This window comes from Balaenoptera physalus (genome assembly GCF_965194825.1).
Source record: "Balaenoptera physalus genome assembly, chromosome: 19".
Lineage (NCBI taxonomy): Eukaryota > Metazoa > Chordata > Mammalia > Artiodactyla > Balaenopteridae > Balaenoptera > Balaenoptera physalus.
Genome location: NC_138900.1, coordinates 13,474,766 through 13,497,505, shown reverse-complemented (window position 1 = coordinate 13,497,505; position 22,740 = coordinate 13,474,766). Strand labels below are relative to the sequence as shown.

Sequence of the window (22,740 nt, the reverse complement as noted above, 5' to 3'; positions counted from 1 at the left end):
TAGTACTTGACCTTCCTTCACTTTCCTCATTTGATATTCACATGTCTCTTTACAAATATAAACTGTATTATAAAATAGTTCAGATGTTTAAAAAGGTATGTTAGGAGCACCCATGTCCCCACCACCCAGCATAGGAGCCACATGTGTACCAGATAGGAAGGACCCTCTTGAGCAGCACACCCAGTCCATTCCCCTCCAGAAGTAACCGCACCCTGAATCCTGTCTTTTCCTAACTTCGTACATTTACTACCTTAGTAAATGTCCCTAAATGTTGTGATTTACGTGTTTTTAAAGTTTACATAAACAGTATCAGACTTGTTTTCCTCTCAAAATAATTTGAGGAAGATTCATCGTGGTTCCTGTAGCCTCTAATTCATGGATTTCCTCTTAATACCCGGAGTCCGCCAGATACCGGCAGCTGTTCTTTTGGCTGAACCTCCATGAAACTGGCTGGCTTTCCAGACCCATTTTAAGAAGCTCACAGGAGGAGGGGCAAGAAAGGGTTCGCAGAATGGGAAGGAAGACGGATGAGGCCTCCGGGCCGCACGTGAGGAAGAAGGTGTGTAAAGGTGGCTTTCAGGTTTTAGGACAAATCAAGCAGCCATTGCGTCCCTCCGTTAGGGCTTCCGCTTCACCTCGGAGCAGTGGGTCCGGCGCCGACCTGGGGCGTGGGCGGTGGAACGCCGTCCGGCGCGAGGGGGGCGTGGTGCCGGCTGACTCCTAGTCCTAGTTGGAGCGCCCGCGGCAGTGCGCCCGCAGCCCTTTGTCTCTCTCGGGCTCCCGTCCACCCGCCCCACCCCTGCACCACCCATTGGCCGAGGCCCCGGCCTGGGGCGGGGAGAGAGAGTGAGGGGGCGGGGCAGCGTGGCGTCAGCGCAAGAGATGGCGGCCTCGGCGGCGCCGTTCCTGCGATTGCGGAGCGGGCTCCGGCAAGGCGCGCGGGGGCTATGCGCGAGGCTCGCGACGCCGCCCCCTCGGGCCCCGGACCAGGTGAGCGGGGCGGGGGTGGGGGTGGCCTCCGGGTGCTGGGACTCCTTCCTGGAGTTCCAGGCGGACCGCCGCCGCCCGGAGGTTCTGGGACGCAGCACCTCAGGGTGCTGAATGGAACACCGCCAGCGTTTTGGGTCTCTTCCCCGCTTCCCGGGGTAGGCAGCGCTTGCGTCCCGGGCTATATGCTTGGGGGCTCCAGTGCGTCCTCTGGACCCCACCTCCTCGACCGCACGTGGGCGCCGGGGGAGGGGAGTCATCTGTTCCCCCATCTCAGTGACTGTTCAGGTAATACTTGAGGGGGAGGGGCCCGGGACGCTGGAGTCCCAGCCTGGCCTTGCGGGTATTTCCCCGCGGTGGTGTGGTGGTGGTGGTGAGGTAAATGTTCGGGCTTCTGACTCGACCTGCCTCCATCTTGACAGAGACCCAGTCATTCTGACCTCCGGGTCCATTACTTCCGTGCTCTAAGCCCCAGCAAGCGATTGCCCCTCCGGCCCCGCTCCCACTCCCTCCCCCTCCATACCCCGCTACTGTGAGCCCCAGGCGTCCGGAGGACTTAACTCCCCGTCCTGTCCCCTTGAGTGTCCTTCATTACCTTGCTACAGGAATCCCAGTGTTCAGCCGGGCTCCCTCATCTTATCTCCCTGCCCTGCTTTTTCCGGCTCCAGGCCCTCCAGTCTTTTGCCTTTGGGATCCCGGGCACCAGAGCTTGTCAACTCTTGAACCCCTGGGATCCTGGCGCCAGACAGTTTAGTTCTTGACCCTTCTGAGAGACCCAGTCTCCTGCCTGCCCCTCCAGGGACACAACACCTGGAGGCCATGTGGGTGGCTGCCTCCTGGCTCCCAACCTCGATTCTTCTCAGACCAGGGTGCCCAAACCACCCTGACCTTCTTTCTCTCCTCTCTTGGCCAACCTATCCCCTTTCAATTGCAGGCTACAGAGATTGGGAGCCGAGCAGGCATTAAGGCCCAGGCCCAGGGGCCACAGCAGCAGAGGAACTCGGAGGGTCCCAGCTATGCCAAAAAAGTCGCACTCTGGCTTGCTGGGCTGCTCGGGGCTGGTGGGACCGCGAGCGTCATCTATATTTTTGGTGAGGAACATATCCTTGCCCACCAGTTTTGTTCTGTTGACCCTCTGTTCTGCTTGGGAACTTCCCCTTTTCCCCTAAGGGCTTCTCCCGTCTTCATTCCCTGGCTCCTCCCTCAATAGGGCAGCCAACTAGAATTTGGAAATGAGGGAAGTCTCCCTACTACCCCTCTACTCAACGTTCTACTCCTTCTAGTTGGTTCCTGCACTAAGCTATGGGGAGTCAATTGGAAGAGGAGGAAGGATAGGCCAGGCCCAGCCCCCTAAGCTACCTCTTCCCTCAGCACCCAAAACTCCAGCCTTCCCCCTAGTCCCTTCATTCCTCAGAGACCCAGGAGACTCTGCCCCAGCCCTTCTTGTCTCAGAGGCCCAGGTATCCTGGCTACCAGCCCCCTCCTCTCTCTCAGGAGGCCATGATGCTCTAGCCCGCTTCCCTCAGACCCAGGAGGCTAGGCCCCCTGCCCTTTTCCTTCCTTAAAACCCAGGAGACTGGACCCTCAGTCCTCTCATTCATCACTATCTGCCTTACAGGAAACAACTCTGTGGATGAAAATGGTGCCAAGGTGAGCGGGAGAGAGACCCAGAGGCCTTACCAGGGGTCCCATCCTGTGGGTCTCCTCCCGTTTGGCCTGTTCAGGCTCATTTCTGGTCTGCGGTGAACCTCTCCCTCCCAGGGACCTTTGCCTACTCTTCCCAGGGCCCTGGAGATTCCTTTTCTGGGTGTGATGGGGTTCTGCCTCTGCCATCCCAAACTCTCCATTTTTCTCTCTACCTCCCAGATTCCCGATGAATTCGACAACGGTGAGTAAACAAGCACAGATTCTGGGGTCCCCTGACCCTCTCTACTGTGCCCTCCCCATTTGGTGCTCCTCCACCCCTCCATTGGGAGGTAGGGGAGTCAGCAGCTGGATGGCTTGGGGGGAGGGGCATACAAAACTCCAGTCCCCTTCCCTGGCCCCTCAGCCCAAGAACAGATGGTCAGGGACAGATAGATGGGGGAGGGGAACCCTAGGTGGGTGGGAGTGCTTGGGAAGAACTGGGCTTTCTATGCCAGACACATGACTTCCTGTGCCTTAGATCTGAGCATCTGCAGCCCCTCACCCCCTTCTTTATGACAGCCTCTTTTTTTCCCACCAGGCCCCTACCCCACCCAGCTCCTCATTTCCAAAACAATGCCTTCTTCCTTCCTACCCCTTTTGATTAACCAGCTCTTAGGGAGCTTCTGACAAGTTGGATAGTAGAGAGTAGTTGTGAATTCTATCACACCTGGTCCCTCCCAAGAGAAATATAAAATTGGTAGGTCCAGAAAGCCACTTGTTTGTGGTAGGGATGTTTGCAAACTGGCATGTTAGTACACTGATTGTTTTAAACTAGGCAGGTAGGTAAGTATGCTGTTTTAACTGGGCAGATGTAGAATCATACTAGTTTAAACAAGGCAGTATACTGATTTAAGTTGGGCAGGTAAACTTGTAGTTTTAAAGTGTGTGTGTTTATTAGCTTAAGTGGTGTTTTGGTATTTTGGTTTCAAAAAGGCAGGCCCACAGACAGTAGTTTAACTGTACTAAAAATATTGTATTGAAAAAGGTAGTCATGTAAGATTTCTGTTTTAAATTGGATTTGGTGTATTCATTTATCCAAGATGTGTTAACCTCAGCCATTCTGATACTACAGATCATGTAATTCTTTGTTGTAGGGGAGTGTCCTGTGCATTGTAGGATGTTTAGCAGCATCCTGGGCCTCTGTCCACTAGATGCCAGTATTGTGACGGTCAAAAATGTCTCCAGACATTGCAGAATTTTCTGGGAAGCGAGGAACAAAACTGCTTCTAGTTGAGAACCACTAGTTTAAAGTATACAGACGTGTGTACATGTTTATCGTGGCTTAACTAGATTTCACATACTTGCTTAAAGGGTGCACATCTGGAAACCTAGAGGTTCAAAATGGACTAAATATACTGGCATAATGTCAGCAGATTTATTTATATGTATGTGGGATTTAAGTGGGCAGATGTATAAGCTTTCTATTTTATACCTGGGGTGGTGTGTGGATATAAGTATTCAGATTAAAACTTGACAGGTGAATAAAAACATTTGTTCCTACCTGGCAGTTAGTTATGTCATTGCCTTTTACCTTTGTACTCGGAAATGAGCTGTTTCAAACCAGGTGGGTATGTAGACCTGTTTGTATCTGGTAGATAAATAAACCCCTGGTTTGTCCGGGAGGTTGAGCAGTGGCTTATCTTGGAATCCCTTTGTGCCCTGGTGTTCTCCTAGATCCAATTCTGGTACAGCAGTTGCGCCGGACATACAAATATTTCAAAGATTATAGACAGGTGAGCAGGAGCCCTGGGCCCAGTCCCTATCCCTTCACCCCCAGCCTCCTGCCTCCTTGTCTGAGTGCCCCCATTATGTCTCTCTTTCACAGATGATCATCGAGCCCACCAGCCCCTGCCTTCTCCCAGACCCTCTGCGGGAGCCGTACTACCAACCACCGTACACACTGGTCTTGGAGCTCACTGGTGTCCTCTTGCACCCTGAGTGGTCGGTGTGTCCTGGGGAAGGCAGCGGGTTGGGGACACCAGATAGGGCTGGGTGGCCGGCTTGTGATGATGTTAAGAGCATAGACTCTGGAGCCAGGCTGGGGTTCAGCCCCAGTTCTACTCTGTGATCCAGGGGAAGAGGTGTCACCCCTCATTGCCTTGCTTCCCTCAACTGTGCTACTCCGCAGCCCGGAGGTGGTTGTAAGTGTACCTTGGCACACAGTAAGTGCCATAGGGGAGTCACATCCTGCAGACTCCTAGACCCTCAGTCACAGCCGTGTACTCCTGAACCCCTCCGAGAGCCACAGAGACGGAGAGAGCACTCTGGTTCCGGGAATCCCCCGAGACTGGGTCTTGGTCCTCTTGGGGCTACAGGGGCCTCCGGGTCTCAGTGTTTCACTGTTGTCACTGCCTTTCCAGCTGGCCACTGGCTGGAGGTTTAAGAAGCGTCCAGGCATCGAGACCTTATTCCAGCAGCTCGCCCCTTTGTATGAAATCGTCATCTTTACGTCAGAGACTGGCATGGTGAGGCCCCCGGGACAGGGGCGGGATGGTCGACGTGGCAGGAGGTGAGGGAGAGCTGCAGGGCCAAGGCTCAGCCTGACCTTGTTCTCCCCCCCCGCCACCCCCCAGACTGCCTTTCCACTCATCGACAGCGTGGACCCCCACGGCTTCATCTCCTACCGCCTGTTCCGGGACGCCACGAGATACATGGATGGGCACCATGTTAAGGTGCCATGTGGGGGCGCCATGGTGGGGCTCTGGGATTTGGGGGAGGGCTGGTACTTCCCAAAGGAAAGAGGACCTAGCTCTGACACCAGTCTCAACCTGTTTCTGGTTGAGAAGCAACCGGCTGCTTCTGGTTCTGCCCCAGGTCTGATTCTGGTAGGACACTAGCCTGCCGCCAGCCTGGGCTGGGCCTCTACACCCTTTTCTCTGTCCCAGAATCTGGGAGTGGGAGCAGGGGAAAATGGGGTCTCTCCAAAGAAAACAGTTGGGAGTACGGGGTAAGGACATGAAATTTGGAAGTGGATTTTTGTCTCTGTATCTGGAGCTGAGTGTCTCTGGGACTATGTAATTATAATAGTTTAAATGAGACTGTGTTGGAATTTGACTTGGGGTCTGTTGCTGTGACCTATGATATATCCAGGGGTCCAGGAGTCTGTGGGGCTGTGAATGGGTCTCTTTGTGGGTCTTTGTCCAAGTATCCATGGGTCTTGGTGTCTGTTGGGTTTCTGACTGTGTCTTGGTGGGTCTGGGGGTCTGTGTAGTTTTTCAAGGTTCAGAAGGACATGGGCTGTGATTGAGGGTCTTGAAGGGTCTGTCTGGGTACCTGTCTTTGTGTGACTCCCTGTGTGTTGCTGTGGATCAGTCTGCACCTCTATCTGTGAGAAGTTTACAAATGTGCAGCTTGTCACAATCACCTGGGGCAGTGGTTAAATACACAAGTGCCCACCTCCCTCCCCAGGGAACCTCCAAATCAACCTGCCTGTGCACCAGGCCCTGGGTCTAGGAATCTGTGTGACAAGCTCCTCTGCTCCCTGCTAGGTTTGATGTCTTCATCCCAGCCTGGTCTTCGGGAGGCCCTGTCGTGATGATCCCAGTGTGTGATACCAAGTGCATGTGTAGTCAGTCCACCTCTCTCTCCCTCTGTGGGTTCCTGGTGGGAAGGGAAGGAGCACAGGCCTTGACCTGACCTGTCACCCACCTCCAGGACATTTCGTGTCTGAATCGGGACCCAGCCCGAGTAGTAGTCGTGGACTGCAAGAAGGAAGCCTTCCGCCTACAGCCCTACAACGGCGTCGCCCTGCGGCCCTGGAATGGCAACTCCGATGACCGGGTCTTATTGGACCTATCTGCCTTCCTGAAGAGTGAGGCTGACCCCTGACCTCCTGGCCTCTGACCCTGGAGCCCTTGACATTCAAGAGGAATGATAAGATGCTTGATTCTGGCTTGTTTTTTATGTGAAACCAGGGACTTGCGATGCAGGAGATCCATGAGCATCTTGCAGTCTTTAGAAGCTTCTTAGAATGTTTGGGATGCTCCTCTGGAATGTTTAGGGGATGCCTGGGCTACTCAAGGGATCCCTTTTAGACTGCTGAGAAGTGTTCCACGTAGCTCTGACCCCACCCCGGTCTGACCTTTACCCTTGCGGGCCCTGCTTCCCTCTGACCTTCAGTTGGCTGACCCCCACCTGCTATCCCCACAGCCATTGCTCTGAATGGTGTGGAGGATGTCCGAACTGTGCTGGAGCACTACGCCCTGGAGGAAGACCCACTGGAGGCTTTCAAACAGCGGCAAAGCCGGCTGGAGCAGGTGAGTCCTCAGCTTCCCAGCGTGGGTGGGGGGTGTCACCGTCAGTTCCCCAGGCTCTTGAAGGCGGAGCCCTGGAGCAGCTTCTCTCCACTCCGGCTGTGTGACCTTGAGCAACTGCCTTCTCTTTCACACCTCCCGTCCCAGGGGGCCCTTGTAATGAGGGGCGAATTGATTCTGCAGCCTGCGCTGAGCACAGGAGGCAGGAAACGCCAAGCATCTGAGATAGGTCCAGAGACCTTGATGGCCTGGGGGTCCTGGTATTTTGTGGGGTGGGGGTTTGGATCAGGTCTGGGAAGAGGGATCCTTGGACACTTGGCCCAAGGGTTTGGGCATGGAGTTCTGATGACCTGTGATCCTCTAATTTGTAAGTGGGGATAAGAATATGAATTCAGTCTGAGAAAGAGATTCCCAGGAGTCTAGGCTGAGGTTGATCAAGTTTGGGGTTGTGTTCCTGGCTAGAGCTCCTGAGTAACCAAAGGAGGAATCCCTGGAGATTTGGGCCTGGGATCCCTCAGCATCCAGACAGGGGTCTTAGGGCTCAAGACTGGGCACTGGGGGCTTAGGGAGCAAGATGTTGTAGTCCAGTGTAGGGCCTGGGATAGGTTCCCAGGGTTCAGGGGACAGGTCCCCTGGGATTTGAGTCTGGGCTTCTGTGGCTCAAAGCTGGCTTTTGCCAGTGTCTGAACTGGGTCCTTAGGGTCTGGGTGCATCCTGTGTCTGGGCTGGGCTGGGCAAAGGTTTAAGGAAGGTGGCCCCTGGGCTGACCCTCGCTCTCTGTCTACCCCCAACTCCAGGAGGAGCAGCAGCGGCTGGCTGAGCTCTCCAAATCCAGCAAACAGAACCTCTTCTTTGGCTCCCTTACCAGCCGCTTGTGGCCTCGCTCCAAACAGCCCTGACCACTGGGCCTCCTTAAACTCAGTGCCTGGGTTCTGGGCCCCAGGCCCATTGCTCCCAGACCACGGCTTGGCCAACCACATGTCCAATAAAGTTCATCGCAGACGCCACACTGCTGTGTCCGGAGAGTCTCCAGATGGGGGCATCAGGGTGCAGTGTGGGACTCTTCGGGGGTCATCCCACAGTGGCCGATCAGCTGCCGAGCAGCGAGGGCACTCTGGTGGGTGATGGTTGGTTTTTAACTCCAGCCTGGGAATCCGAAAACCTGGGTAGGGCCCTGCCCTAGCCGTGTCTTCCCATGTGCCACGTGGTCTGCGAAAGTGCATCTCCCTCTTTGGCCCCAGATTCTCTATGGAAAAGAGATGAGAGGACGGCACTGTGGGTTGAAATACAGGTAGCCGCCAGGCTGCTGTGTAAATGTGTGAAGTGTGGGCGCATGGGGCTTCGGTGGACCAGAGACCGCCCCATCTCAAGAGGGCAGCTGCTGCTCAGCTCTGCCAACCATGGCCCTGTGGGAAGGTGGGCCTAGAGTTGCTTGATCTTCTGATTTTTCAGTAGAAGCCAGGAAAGGGGTTGTTTATATTAAATCTCCCAATTTAAAAATGTTGGCTCCTAACTAAAACAGACTGTAGCAGCACTCTGCAATGGAACTTTCCGCGATGTGTACCCCGCGTCATGTATCTGCACTGTCTGGTACAGCAGCCAGTGGCCTCATGGGGCCATTGAGCACTTGAGATGTGGCAAGGGTAACTGAGGGATGAGATTTTTTATTTTGTTTCATTTTAATTAATTTAAATAGCCGCATGTGACTACTGGCTCCTGCAATGGACAGCACATTTGGGTATTATTTAAGAGTGCTGAGTTCCAGACTGGTTTTTTTTGGCCACGCAGCAGCACAGCATATGGGATCTTAGTTCCCTGACCAGGGATCAAAACCTGCTGCAGTGGAAGCGCGGAATCTTAATCACTGGACCGCCAGAGAAGTCCCTCCAGACTTTTATAAACCCAAATCCAAGTTTGGCTCCAAGCTCTACCACCTCCTGACTTGTGTGATCACAAGCAAATGAGCAAGTTACTTCCCCTCTCGGTGCCTCAGTTTCCACGTCTGTGAAATAATAGTACCTACCTCATAGGCTAGGCTTGAAGGCTGAGTGAGGCCCCCCAGGTAGGCACTCAGATGGTAGCTGTATGCACCTTGGGAGCACCTTTCTGCCTCCCTTTCCGCATCTCTAAAATGGGGGCGATGATAATACCCATCGTAGTAGAGTGGCTGCGAGGAGTAAATGGGACAGCTTATGCTCAGGCTGCATGTATATTCAGTGGGGCTTATTGTTACCAGGCCATGTTGATTCTTCCTAGACTGAGATATCCTGTACCGTTTTGGCAGTCGCCTGCCCCCGGCTGTCTCAGCGTCTCCTGCTCCAGCCAGCATTTAGTGCTAGTACCAGTTAGATACTTTTAAAAACCCTTCCCTGGTATTTGTGAAAATAATTAAAATGTATTTGAAACTGTGTGGGCCAGATTGAACTTGAACTCTAGATTTTTAAACAAGGCTCAAAGATGTCTACAAATAAGGAACATTTGCAGCCCTCCACCCCCACCCTGAGGTGTACCATTTGTGATCCAGGAGAGAGTTTCCCCGATATCCTCAGGATTCCCTAGCTTGAGAGCGTCTGCAGGATTGAGGGAGGGCCTGTGTTTTCTTTGCAGGTAGCTTTGAGCGTTGGAAACTCCTAACTGAAAGCAATGTATTTGGGGAACATGATCCTGGGGAGAGGGTTTGTGGACGGAGGGAGCCACCACAAGTGAGTGCTTGCTGACCACAGGGGGTGACCCATGGGGCCTTCTGAGGAGCCTTTTGAAATGTGACTCAGATCTGTCCACCCACAGGGCATGAAAGGAGGAAGTACGTTTGTCCATTGGCCCGTGGCCCTGGGGGTTAAGGTTAGCACTCTGGGTGGCACATGCTTCAGTGTCCAGTGGGTTCCTCCAAGGCCTCCCCCCGGCATTGATGCTGGTTCAGGGATGGTGCTGTCAGGTCACACCTGCTTAAGGCTGGAGGGGAGGAGAGGGTTTGACTTGTGCCAGGTGGCCTCTGAGATGCTGCTTACGTGGCATGGCGTAGGATGTTTATATCAAATGCTCGGTGCTAGGGCTGCATTAGGGCGTCATCCGGTGGGCACGATTGGGCCAGTGTTAACGCATATCCCAGCAGGGGCTGAATTCCCAGGTTGCACGCCACTTGCAAGCCCTGTGACCCTGGGCAAGGTCTCAAGCATCTCAGTTTGCTCATTCATAAGAGGTTAATAATAGTACCTCTCATTTGCTTACTCAACAAATATTTCCTAAGTACTGACTGCCAGGCCTCATTTTAGGCACAAGGGTGTATTGGTGAACAAACTAGAGAAAAAGCTCTAGAAAAAAAGGAGATGATGTTCTCATGGAGGAGACAAAATGGTCAGATATTTCTCGGGGTAAAATAAATGCATAGAGAAAAGCATGGTAAGGAGATAGAGTGGTTTGGGAACAGGAGTGCTGTTTTAGATTGAATGGGACAGTCAGAGAAGGTCTCTTGGGAGGGTGTATTTGAGCAGAGACCAGAATGAAATGAGACAAACCATGGGGATATCTGGGTGTGCCGGGCATAGTCACCCCAGGGCCTTTGCACTTGCTATGCCCTCTGCCAGGAATGTTTTTTTCCCAGGATCCATATAGCTCACTCCCTCTCCTCCTTCAGGTCTTTGCAGATGTCACCTCAGCATAGCCTTCTGTGGGCTCTAAGGTGGGCACATAAGGAAAAGTCCTAGATAGCCAAAAAGATGCTTGGAAATTCCTTAAAGTACACATACAGACTTGAGAGAATTCACATGAAACGCTATCATGCCTGGCAGAAACCCTCAGTAAAGGCTGGCTGTTTTTACAATCTTTAAAATCTTTGAGATATCTCAGACCTGGAAACTGTTACCTCCCCAGTTATTATCCAGGGTAGGAATTTGCCTTCTCCCACAGCTTCTAATAGCTGTCCAAATCTCATTTGAATAGTTCCTATAATGGGAGGCTCACTCCTTCACCTACCCCAGTACAGGCCCTAATTTGCCTCCCAGTAACCGGGGTCCACAAGGTCTGGCTCTGTGCTTTGGGGCCACAGAACCTGTTTGAGTAGGGGGATGTGGAGGGAGGGCCTTAAATGTCAACCTTAGAATTTCAGAAGCTGGAAGGCACTGGGGAGCCATGGAAGAGTCTATGTAGGAGAGGGACATGGACAGATTTGTGCTTAGAAAGACCTCATAGGTCAGAGTGGTTGGGGCTCGGATAGAGGAGTCCCCAGGGGCTGTGGGAACTCAGAAGAGGTGCCTGACCCCCTTGGGGGGTGTTAGGGAAGGCCTCCTATAGGAGGTGAAGTCTGAATGGTAAGAACAGAATTTAAAAAGAAGGAAGTGGAAAGAATATATCAAGTAGAAGAAAAACCTGTGCAAAGGAACCTGGGATGTTCTGCACAATTGACCATGGCCCTCCCCTGTTCCAAACCCTTCCATGACTCCCGTCCTCAGGATTATGAGAAAACTGTTTAGATTGAGTCCTTTCATTCATGAAAAATGACTGAGCACTTACTGTATGCCTGGCTCTACTGGGCTGTGCTTTATTGAGCACCTTCTCCAAAAGAAAAATATGTACGTATATAATTGAACCTGTATTTCCCCCTATAATTATTAGCTTCTAAGTGTTAAATTTTTTTATTCTGGAAAAAAAAAGTTTACTCCATCTAAAGGGCTTTGCTCAGCACCTGGCACAGAGTAAATGATTAGGACCAGAGGGCTGGAACATCTGCTCTAACCAGCTTTCCTTGCGGTGGTCCTGGAATACTAAGGAGCTTCTGGAGGGCGCGGGGTGCCCCCTTTCCCCATTCATCCTGGAGTGAGGGAGCGGGCCCCTGATCTGTGAGGACCGAATTTCCTGCCCATTTGCTGCTCACACCTTCCGGAGGCCAAACGGGCAGCCCAGCTGCGGCCCAAAGGGGGAGGGGCGCGGCCGCCCAGCAGATGGCAGCATTTACATACAGCTGGGAGCCCCCTCTGAGGCGGGGGCTCCTCGCCCTGGCGTCTGGTGCATCCGTGATGCGGGTTTGGGGAGGGTGGCTTTGTTTTGGGGAGGGGAACACAATCGAGCATGCGCGCGTGCACGCACACACACACACACACACACACGTCCACAAAGAACACTGGATCTTCATCGTATCCACAAAGGGCTACACTCATGGACCTCCCGCACCCAGCCTCCTTCACACACAAGCCCTCAGCCATTCACAACCTTGCACAGACCTTACCACACACACAAACACACACAGCCACCTAGAAGCACCTGCACAGACCACAAAGTCACAGGTTCCTACAACTACACACAGTGGTCCAGGAGCTAACACACTTTTGTACACCTGCACAGTGAAGCATCTACACAGCCACAGAATCTCAAAAAGTCACACAACCATGATATCATGTACATCTCCATTCTCCCATGCAGGTGTGTGCGTGCGTGTATACACACACACACACACACACACAGAATCTTAGAATTATTTACAACCTCACAAAGAGGCTTAACCATATACAATTTCAGGCACACGTGGAGCCACACAATCTGACCTAGACACAATCACAGTCATGTACACCCTCCAATAGCTCTTGCTCACACATCACACACACTCAGAGTTTCAAAATCATATCCAACCTCACACACAAGCTTAACCCCCCCAACCCCACCCTATCCTCAGCCACACAAATCATGCCCACAACCTCATATAAGATGTGCACTCACTGCACTGCCTGTGGCCACGACACAGTCTCACGGCTGCTCCAGCACGCTCTCCTTCCCCTGCGACCTCCTCCCCTAGGGTCCCCTGGAGCCGGCGGCTGCCCGAAGGGGCGGAGCTGTCCTCTCAGATATAAGGCTCCGGAGCCAGCAGCTGCGGCTCCCAAGACCTCCGGAAGGCCATGGTCTCCCCGCAGATGCCCCAGTTCCTCTCCCCGACGGTGATCCTGGCGCTCTTTTTCCTTCCCCAGGTCGGAGCCGAAGTGGAAAGGGTGGATGGGAGGGGGTGCAACCCGGGGGTCTTGGGGAGGGGGCGCGGGGCGGATGAGACGTCTGGGTCCCCGCAGTCCCCTCACCCTGTACCCCTTTCCGCCCCAGACACGGCCGGCTGGCGTCTTCGAGCTGCAGATCCACTCTTTCGGGCCGGGACCAGGCCCGGGCGCCCCGCGGTCCCCCTGCAAGGCCGGGGACACCTGCCGCCTCTTCTTCAGGGTCTGCCTGAAGCCAGGGATCTCCGAGGAGGCCGCCGAGTCTCCGTGCACCCTGGGCGCGGCGCTGAGTGCGCGCGGACCGGTCTACACTGCGCAGCCCGGAGCGCCAGCGCCTGACTTGCCGCTGCCGGACGGCCTCATGCGCGTGCCCTTCCGGGACGCCTGGCCGGTGAGACCCAGTCCCGGGGCACGCCCGTGCGGGGGGCCTTACCCAAACCTCGACTGCCATCTGCCCTCCAACTTCCAAGACCCTGCCCCCTGGAGACACCAAATTCCCAGTAACTCCATCATCTGGAATTCTCAGACCCATAAACCCTACCCATAAACCCAAATTTTCTGATTCCGAATTTCCCTCTAGGGATCCCAGATCCCAGCCTTGCATGCCTGGAACCCTGAATTCCCAGAACCCCAAACTCACCTTCTAGAAATCCTCAATTCACAGAACCCTACCCCTGTTCCTTGGGGATCTTTAAATACTGGTATCCTCATCTTTATCCCCAAATTTCCTTGCACCTAGGGAGACTTTCACACTCTGTCTTGGGGAACCCCAATATCCTCTCACCTTATCTCTTCTCAGACCTTCCAGTTGGGGCCTGTATCCATGACTTTTTCACCTCCAAAATCCTATTTCCCATCCTACAACCCCAAAAGCATAAAGGTGAACAGAATTGTTTTTGAATTCTAGACGCTTATGCTTTTGGGCAAGTGACTTTCCCTTTTCCAGCCTCAGTATCCTCATCTGTAAAATGGGATCATCATGGTACATTACAGTGGTCCCTTTTGAGAGATTCAACCAGGTATCTTGAGTATAGTGCTTACCACATAGTAAGTGCTCAATAAAGAAAGCCAAAACAGTCATTCCTTCCCTGGGCCAGCCTCTGGGAATTGTCCCTTGTCTGTCTGGTCCCTGGAATGGTCGTCACTCTTTACCTCTTAAAATCTGGCCTTCTTCGAGTACCTACCTGCCCTGACCACTGTCTTCATTCTTCCCTCTCCACCTTCCTCCACCCAACCAGGGCACCTTCTCTCTCATCATTGAAACCTGGAGAGAGGAGTTAGGAGAACAGATTGGAGGTGAGTATCTTCAATTCTGGGACTTCAGTGCAGAGTGTGGGAGATCCAGGGAGTTGGGGCCCGATGTGAGGTCCAGGAGAGTGACATGGGGCTGTCTGTAGGGTGGGGCATTCATGGGATTGCTGGACCCATGGTGTCATCACAGCTCCCGGAGTGTGGTGCTGGGTGTTGACAGCCCCAGGGCTCTTGGCATGTCGACACAGAAATGTCCTGATACCAGGCAAAGCGGGGTGGGGGCAGGGAGAGCGGGAAGAAGCTCTCTTACTATCTTGGAGTCGCAGCAGCAGCGTTTCACAGTCCTGCTCTGTCACCATCTGATTTTGAGAACCCAGGGTACAATATGAGTTACTTTCTGGTTCTTGTAGGCAAAGCTGTGTCACCTTGTCCATATAGAGGGCCTCAGGACCCCTTTGGGATGTTGCAGTTTCACCAGAGAGGTTTCAGGGAGGGATATGGGATGATCTTAACCTTAATTCGAGGGGGACTTTGATGCTATATAAGGCCCACAGGCGGGGTTCTGTCACCATTTTGATATAGGAAAATCCTCAGGCACAATTTGGGGGTGTTTTTTTTGGGGGGGGTGTTTTTGACCTCACTTCAAAGACCTGTCATTGCCCCTTGGCCATATTAGGGATGTCATATATCCCAGGGTGTTAGGGGTCTCATAACTACTTTAATATACAAAGATCCTGGGGCAAAATATAGGGGCACTTCGGCTTCTCTGGGAGAACTGTTATCATCATGATGGTCATAGAGTTCGCGTCATCGAAGATCCCAGGGCGCATTAGGGGAGTTTGCAGCCTTGCTAAGTAACTGCCATTCTCAGGACTCAAAAGGGGTGTTTTGGCTTCGTTAAAATGGGAAGGGAGAGTGCGAGCCTGCGCGCTCCGTCTCCATCCCGAGACCGAGGCGGGCCGCAGCCTAGCACATCTCCCTTCACCCCGCAGGGCCCGCTTGGAGCCTGCTGGCGCGCGTGGCGGGCCGGCGTCGCCTGGCGGCCGGGGGCCCGTGGGCCCGGGACGTGCAGCGCGCAGGCGCCTGGGAGCTGCGCTTCTCCTACCGCGCGCTCTGCGAGCCGCCGGCCGTTGGGGCCGCGTGCGCGCGCCTCTGCCGCTCGCGCGGCGCCCCCTCGCGGTGTGGCCCGGAACTGCGCCCCTGCCCGCAGATTGAGGACAAATGCCAGGCACCGCGTGAGTCCTGCGTTCAACCCCACCCCATCCCGTCACGGCTCCTCCGGCTCCTTTCACAACCTAGTTACCCTCTTCAGGGAACTGGGGACCCGAGAACCCCTCGCCAGCTTCACTCATGGTCTTCAGCCCGCTCCCATGATCCAGCTACCACTTTCTGGGAAACTGAGGACCCTAGATTTCTCTCCAGCCCTGCCTGGGCACTCCAGCCCCCTTCCCTCTTCCCAGCACTCTTGTCTCCCCAAATAAGAACCGCACACCCATTTCCCGTCCTTGTACCCCCAGTTACTCCCCGAATCCATACCCACACCCCTTTCCAGATGCTCGGACCCCAAAGCTCTTCTAATTCTGGGGCCCTCCCTACCCCCACTCAGGAGCTTTGGAAGCTCCTCCCATCCCCCCCAGGGGTTTCACCATCCTCCCTCCCTGTGATTGCACTCCAGACCCCGCTGCGTTCTAAGGCTTGGGATCCCCCAACCCACCCTAGATATCGCAATGTCTGAGCCCCACTGAAGCCCCTAGGACCCCCAGGCTTATGCAGATCCTCCCAGACCTCCCCTAATCCAAGGCCCTCCCATTTCCCCTGAAAGGCCAAGGGTACCTCCTCAATCCTTGATCCTCTTTCTTCATTCTCCTCTCTCCAAGCTCAGACCTGGGAGCCCCCAGTCCATTCTCCTTCCAAGAGCACAGACTCTGGAACTCATTGGTCTGGGTTCAGATCCTCGCTGTGCCACTTCCTAGCTGGGTAAATCACCCTGCCTCTCGGGGCCTCAGTTTCCCTGTCTGTAAACTGGGAGTCGCAATACCATCTAGCCCATTGGGTTGACAGTCACAAAGATGAAACAAGTGATGCACGGAAAGTGCTCAGAAATTTCTCTGATTTCCTATCCTCCCTTCATCAATATTCCTCTTTCCTCTGCCTCTCCTTCCCCCATAGCGGCATGTCGAGCAGGCTGCAGCCCAGAGCACGGCTTCTGTGAGCAGCCCGATGAATGTCGATGCCTGGAGGGCTGGACTGGGCCCCTCTGCACAATCCCTGTCTCCACCAGCAGCTGCCTCAGCCCCAGGGGCCCATCCTCTGCCACCACTGGATGCCTCGTACCCGGGCCTGGGCCCTGTGATGGGAATCCGTGTGCCAACGGAGGCAGCTGTAGTGTCAGTATCACACCCCCCCTCACCCCACCGACCCTGGCTAGTACTTTTCCCAGGGAGTCCCCTGTCTGGGGCTCCATGAGACAACAGCCTGAGGGGGGGGGGCTGGGGCAGCTATCAGGGAGGGCTTCCTGGAGGTGTCCAACCTGCATCTGGGGGCCTTGAAGTACGATGATGTGTTGGGGAGAGCAGACCCAGTGGGTGGCACCTAAAGGTGTGGATGTGGGAATGATGAGGGATCCTGTCGGGCCACAAACTGCCCCGCCTATGGGGTAGAGAACCAGTCAGAGCTCAAGGTAGGGGCGGTGGGGCCGAGTGGGTTGAGGATTAGGGATGGGCGGGCATCAGAGAAGGCTTCCTGAAGATGGACCCGAGCTGGGGCTTCTGAAGTCCGATTTGGCAGACAGGAGGCGACTGGAGAAGCTAGACCAGACGAGTGGCCTGGGGGAAGCGAAGGTGTGGTGGTGGGAGTGAGCCTGGGATGAAGCAGAGCCTGGTGTGGGCCACCTGGACACTGCCACCATGGGACAGTGAGAAACACTCAGCGTTCAAGTTAGGGGGAGGGCCTGAGAAGGGGAGATCCAGGGAAGGCTCCATGGAAGAGGTGGGCTTAGAGCTAGGACCTGGAATTAGGCCTGGGCCATGCGGACAGCATCGGGGAGGGCAGACAGGGTGGGCAGCATTTGGCAGCAAAGGTGTAGAGGTGGAAACGGGATCTCTCCGGGCCTCCAGAGCCTCCCCTCTGTGGGGTTGGATGGGCAGACCCAGAAACGTGGAACAGAGAGGTTGTCTCGGCCTCAGGGACTTCCTCGGTGAGGCCCCTACACCCTAGGAGGTGGGACTAGACAAGGAGCAGCCCCCCAATGGTCAAGACTGGGGAAGGGGGGACTTCCCTGGCGGCCCAGTGGTTAAGACTCCGTGCTTTCACCGCAGGAGGCACAGGTTCAATCCCTGGTCAGAGAACTAAGATCCCTCATGCCGCTCCGGGCGGCCAAAAAAAAAAAAAAAAGACTGAGGAGAGGGATGGGACTTCTTTCTAAGGAGATGCTGATCCAAAGTCCTCTTGCCCGTGCCCAGGAGACCCCAGGGTCCTTCGAATGCACCTGTCCCCGTGGGTTCTACGGGTTGCGGTGTGAGGTGAGCGGGGTGACATGTGCGGATGGACCTTGCTTCAACGGCGGCTTGTGTGTGGGAGGTGCGGACCCCGACTCTGCCTACATCTGCCGTTGCCCACCCGGTTTCCAAGGCTCCAACTGTGAGAAGAGGGTGGACCGGTGCAGCCTGCAGCCGTGCCGGAACGGTGAGGTGGGGAGGACAGAGCGGTGAGGGAGGGGAGTGGGGGTCCCTGCATGGTCAGTGGGCAAGAGCAGGGCTTGGCTCACACAGTCCCGGGTGGGGATCCTGGCTTTGCCTCCTCTCGGCCTGCGGCTGGGCTCCCCTCTGCCCAGTCTCAGTTTGCTCTTCTGTAAAACGGGCGAGGTGACATTCTTATTTCATAACTACTTGTTGAGCATCTACTGTGTGCCAGGCCCTGTTCCAGGGATACAGTAGGGAATGAGATGAAAACCCCCACCCTCGTAGAGCTGATGGTGCAGAGAGACAATAAAGAAGATCAATGAGTAAATATAGGAGGTTTTGTGGTGATAAAAACTAAGAAGAGGGAATCCCCTGGTGGTTAGGACTCTGTGCTTCCACTGCAGGCGGCACGGGTTCAATCCCTGGTCGGGGAACTAGGATCCCAAAAGCCGTGAGGTGCCGCCAAAAACAAAACAAAACAAAACAAAAAAACGAAGAAAAATAAGCCAGAAGGGGGATGAGAAGTAGTGTGTATGGGGTGGCAGGTTGACATTTTAGCTAGAGTGGGTAAGGAAGACCATGCTGCAGGTATGGAGGCAGCCATGTGGGGATCTGAGGGAAGAGTATGTTCCAGGCAGAGGGATGAACAAGTGCAGAGACCCTGAGGTAGGAATGTGCCTGGTGTGTTGAGCATCGCAGGGAAGCCAGTGTGGTTGGAGCAGAGGGGGTGAGGGCAGGCTGGCGAGAGATGAGGTCAGGCAGGTGACTGGGACAGATCCTGTAGGGCTTCATGTGTTATGGGGGGGATTCTGGTGTTACCCTGAGATGGAGCCAGAGGAGGGTTCTGAATAGTGGTGAGACCTGATTTGACATAGGTATTAAAATATTAAATGAGACCATTAATGTGAAGGGCTCAGCGCCCTCTTATTTTAATACTAATTCTCTCCAAAACGCTCACTGAGTGTTCACTCTGGGCTGAGTGGTAGTGGGAACACAGCAGTGGTACATAGGGGTACCAGTCCAGAGGGGAAGACAGAGTCGTCCTTAGACAGGGCCCACAGTGGCCAGGGTGAGATGGGGGAGCGCAGGGTTGGGATAGAGGAAGAATCAGATGGCTTTCTGGAGGAGGGGACACCTGAGCACAGACCTGGAGGATGAGCTCGATAAGAGAACAGGTGAAAAGAATGAGAGAAAAGGAGGAAGGGAAAAGGGAGAAGAAGGCACGGGCAAAGGCCAGGTGGTTCAAACCCGTCGTTCCAGAACTGTTGAAGCTATTTCAGTACGGTTAAAGCCGAGAAAAAGAGACAGAGACTCAGAGAACCAAAAAGGTGTGAGGCCGAGTTAATCCAAGACTTCACGAGGGGGAAAAGAGGCGGGCCGGTTTTCCAGGCAAACTCCCAGAGGCTGGCCCTAGAGTTAGACGGTAGAGGGGGGCCCAGAGAAAAGATGAGGGCGGGGATCACCGAGCTGAGAAGAAATCTCGGGCTGGCTTGGGGCGGCGGGCTTGGGGGACTCCCCCCCAATCGGGCCGCGCCCCTGACGCCCCCTTCCCCACAGGCGGGCTCTGCCTGGATCTGGGCCACGCCCTGCGCTGCCGCTGCCGCTCCGGCTTCGCTGGGCCGCGCTGCGAGCACGACCTGGATGACTGCGCCAACCGCGCCTGCGCCAACGGCGGCACCTGCCTGGAGGGCGGCGGCGCGCGCCGTTGCTCCTGCGCGCTGGGCTTCGGCGGCCGCGACTGCCGCGAGCGCGCCGACCCCTGCGCCACGCGCCCCTGCGCCCACGGCGGGCGTTGCTACGCGCACTTCTCCGGCCTCGTCTGCGCCTGCGCGCCCGGCTACATGGGCGCGCGGTGCGAGTTCCCGGTTCACCCTGACGGCGCAGGCGCGTTGCCTGTGGCTCCGCCGGGTCTGAGGCCGGGGGACCCGCAGCGCTTCCTTTTGCCACCGGCTTTGGGACTGCTGGTGGCCGCGGGCTTGGCCGGCTCTGCGCTCTTGCTGGTCCACGTGCGACGCCGTGGCCCTGGCCGGGATACTGGGTCTCGCTTGCTGGCGGGGACCCCGGAGCCGTCGGTCCACGCGCTCCCTGATGCACTCAACAACATGAGGACGCGGGAAGGTGCCGGGAATGGCCCGAGGTGAGGGGCTTGGCCGCATACGTAAGGCTTGTTCCTCTCGGCTGCTTGCATCAATCTCCGTAATGCAATTGTCCTGATTCCTTGATGAGCCTTCCTTGATTGGTCCCTTTCTCTTATCCCAGCTCCAACCTTTTTCTGGTTGGGTCGTTTCACAATACCTCTGGTTGGCTTTGGGTTCCCCTCCTTGGTGGGTGGGAAAACAAGATATGAGAATTTAAAGTGTCTGCATCTTACTCTTTTCCTCCCGCAGCCCGTCCTCAGATTGGAATCGCCCTGAAGATGGAGACGCTCGTTCGGTTTACGTCATATCTGCTCCTTGTATCTATGCTCGGGAGGTAGTTACCCACCTTTCCCCACCCTGCGCACGTTGGGCATGCTGGGCAGAGGCAGCTCCTGCTTTTCCTGTAGCTCTCCATTATCTGTAAAATGAGGAGGGTAGAGTCTCTAGAAGGTCCTCTGCCCATTTTCCAGTTTTGACTTAATTTAGTTCTATCTTGCATGCCTTTTGCTATCGTTTTGAGCTACTTGGCATCTTCTCTTTGGATGACCTTTGGGCTTCAAGAGGTCACAGTGGGGAGCCTCAGCCAGAGCTTCTCCACTGATTTCCACTCACTGGGGAGAGGGAGAGGAGGCGGAGGGGCAGACCTTTCTAATGCTTCCTACTTCCTCTGTTTCTAGGCCTGAGCTGCCCCTTCTCCATCAGCACCTGGGGACAGAACCTGGATATTTTTATATTCTCTGCTTCAGACACTTTGGAGTTCAAGCTGGAAGGGGTGATGGGGAGGATTTTACCATTGGAAGTTGTACATAATGGTTATTTATATCCTATCTCTTTTTCTCTCCCCATCTCTCCAGAGACATCTATAAAGGCTCTTAGTTTGATCAGCTTTGACTCATCAAGTTGAGTGCTTTGTATGTGGTTTTGGGGCTGAGGGGAGAGATTTTGTCTCCTGAGAAGAATAATAGGACTCTAATGCAGGCGTCAGAAACAACTCAAAGTAGTTTAAATAAACAAGATAATTTATTAGTTTATAAAAGTGAAAATCCTGTGGCAGGTGTAGCTTTATCAGGGCTGGATTCAGGGGCTCAGTGTTTTCCTCCAGTTGTCTCTAGGATGACTTTATATGCAGACGGGCTTTCATTGGCCCTGGCTTGTCACATGGCCTTGCTCAAACTAGGGGCCAGGCAGTATGGCTTATTTTGATTGGCCAGGCTTGGCCATCTGTCTAGTGCGTGGCAGGGATTAAGGTCAGCCTGTCCAAACCACATGGAATATGTGGGCAAAGGAGTGTCCCTTTCCGTATCAAAAATCAGCGTTTGTTACTAGATACAAGTACTGTACCTGGCAGGCAAACGGACAGAACCAGTCAGAGCAGAAAGAAACTATTTTACAGAGGAACGGAAGGCTCAGAGAGTGGAGTAACTGCTGCAGCTCCTTCCTGATGGGGTGGAACAAATCTAGGTAAGATCTAGCAGAGAGGGGGAAGCTTCCTAAATTTGGGGACTATCCTAAGACAGTTCATCACACATCTAATACTACTTCTACCACTGAAAATAGAAAAAGCCTGCATCAGCCAATTTCTGCCAATCCTCCTTCCCCATATTTTCTAGTGGGGAGTAGGCTGGGACAGTGCCCAAGCACTTTTGGAAATGAGCAAAACCATAGGAACTGAAGATGAGAGAACAGAGAAAAGTAACAAATGGAATATAGCAACAAATGAACAAATGAAGGAGTTCTTTTATTAGAACATCAGCCAAGGGATCCACATGTTCTTTTAATTCAGTCAACGATACCATATATTGAATAAATACTTATACGTACAAATTCTCCTTTCAAGTTTCACTATATTGAATTTCTGTGTCATGAGAATTAACTGTACCATTAAGGAATATGGACATTGAAACAAAAGCCTACTACAAATGATATTTAAATTGAGATTAAAGGCAGACATCAACACCAGCCCATTGTTCCTTCAAAGACAACGCGATATTCAGAGGCCGAGTCTTTGCTGCCTTGAACAAATTATACCACCTGCCGAGAGAGCAGAACTCAATTTAAAAGCAAAGATGGGAAGCTGTGTTACACTCATCATGTATTTTTTAAAAAATTTATTTATTTTATGTATTTATTTTTAACTGCGTTTGGTCCTCGTTGCTGCCTGTGGGCTCTCTCTAGTTGTGGTGAGCGGGGGCTACTCTTCATTGCGGTGCACGGGCTTCTCATTGTGGTGGCTTCTCTCGTGGAGCACGGGCTCTAGGTGCGCGGGCTTCAGTAGTTGCGGCATGTGGGCTCAGTAGTTGTGGCTCGCGGGCTCTAGAGCGCGGGCTCGGTAGCAGTGGGGCACGGGCTTAGTCGCTCTGCGGCATGTGGGATCTTCCCGGACCAGGGATCGAACCCGTGTTCCCTGCATTGGCAGGTGGATTCTTAACCACTGCGCCACCAGGGAAGTCCCTTCATCATGTATTTTTGATCAGTGACTGCATGCAAGCTGAAGGCAGGCAGCTGAATCCCATGGCTTCCCCCTTTGATGCACTTCTGGTGTCAAGGATGCCTCACCTATCTCAGAGTCTTGGCACCATCACTGTACATGTCGGTGAGTCATCACAGGAACAGTACTGGCTGGATTATCAAAGAGTGATGACCAGAGTCCTCTGGTTCACCACCATAAGGGAAGAGTCCCACACCCAAGTCTGGAGGCCCTTTAAAGTGCAGGCTCTGTTCTATCGCTTTGCCTCACCGGCTGCTGCAGGCTCAGCCTAAGGTCGTAGCCTCT

General features: G+C 54.0%; 2 protein-coding genes across 4 annotated transcripts; both read left to right on the top strand.

The window, feature by feature from the left end:
- Positions 1-835: 835 nt before the first annotated feature.
- Positions 836-7,933, top strand: TIMM50 (translocase of inner mitochondrial membrane 50). 2 transcript variants are annotated; one of them, XM_082438068.1, is made up of 12 exons: positions 852-990; positions 1,150-1,275; positions 1,922-2,078; positions 2,606-2,637; positions 2,854-2,875; positions 4,348-4,406; positions 4,499-4,618; positions 5,034-5,138; positions 5,247-5,345; positions 6,328-6,484; positions 6,823-6,929; positions 7,724-7,933. In XM_082438068.1, the coding sequence occupies exons 1-12, from the start codon at positions 883-885 to the stop codon at positions 7,823-7,825; spliced, it is 1,194 nt and encodes a 397-aa protein (XP_082294194.1). In that variant the 5' UTR covers positions 852-882; the 3' UTR covers positions 7,826-7,933. The 2 variants fall into 2 exon arrangements, with proteins under 2 accessions (XP_082294193.1, XP_082294194.1); XM_082438067.1 differs by lacking the exon at positions 1,150-1,275 and having other exon boundaries at positions 836-990.
- Positions 7,934-8,085: 152 nt separating this feature from the next.
- Positions 8,086-20,851, top strand: DLL3 (delta like canonical Notch ligand 3). Of its 2 annotated transcripts, none has more exons than XM_082438049.1 (9): positions 8,086-12,880; positions 13,008-13,289; positions 14,137-14,194; positions 15,142-15,384; positions 16,319-16,536; positions 17,611-17,833; positions 19,387-19,966; positions 20,217-20,301; positions 20,822-20,851. In XM_082438049.1, exons 1-9 carry the CDS (start codon positions 12,812-12,814, stop codon positions 20,831-20,833), a joined length of 1,770 nt encoding a protein of 589 aa, XP_082294175.1. In that variant the 5' UTR covers positions 8,086-12,811; the 3' UTR covers positions 20,834-20,851. The 2 variants fall into 2 exon arrangements, with proteins under 2 accessions (XP_082294175.1, XP_082294176.1); XM_082438050.1 differs by having other exon boundaries at positions 20,645-20,851.
- Positions 20,852-22,740: the final 1,889 nt, after the last annotated feature.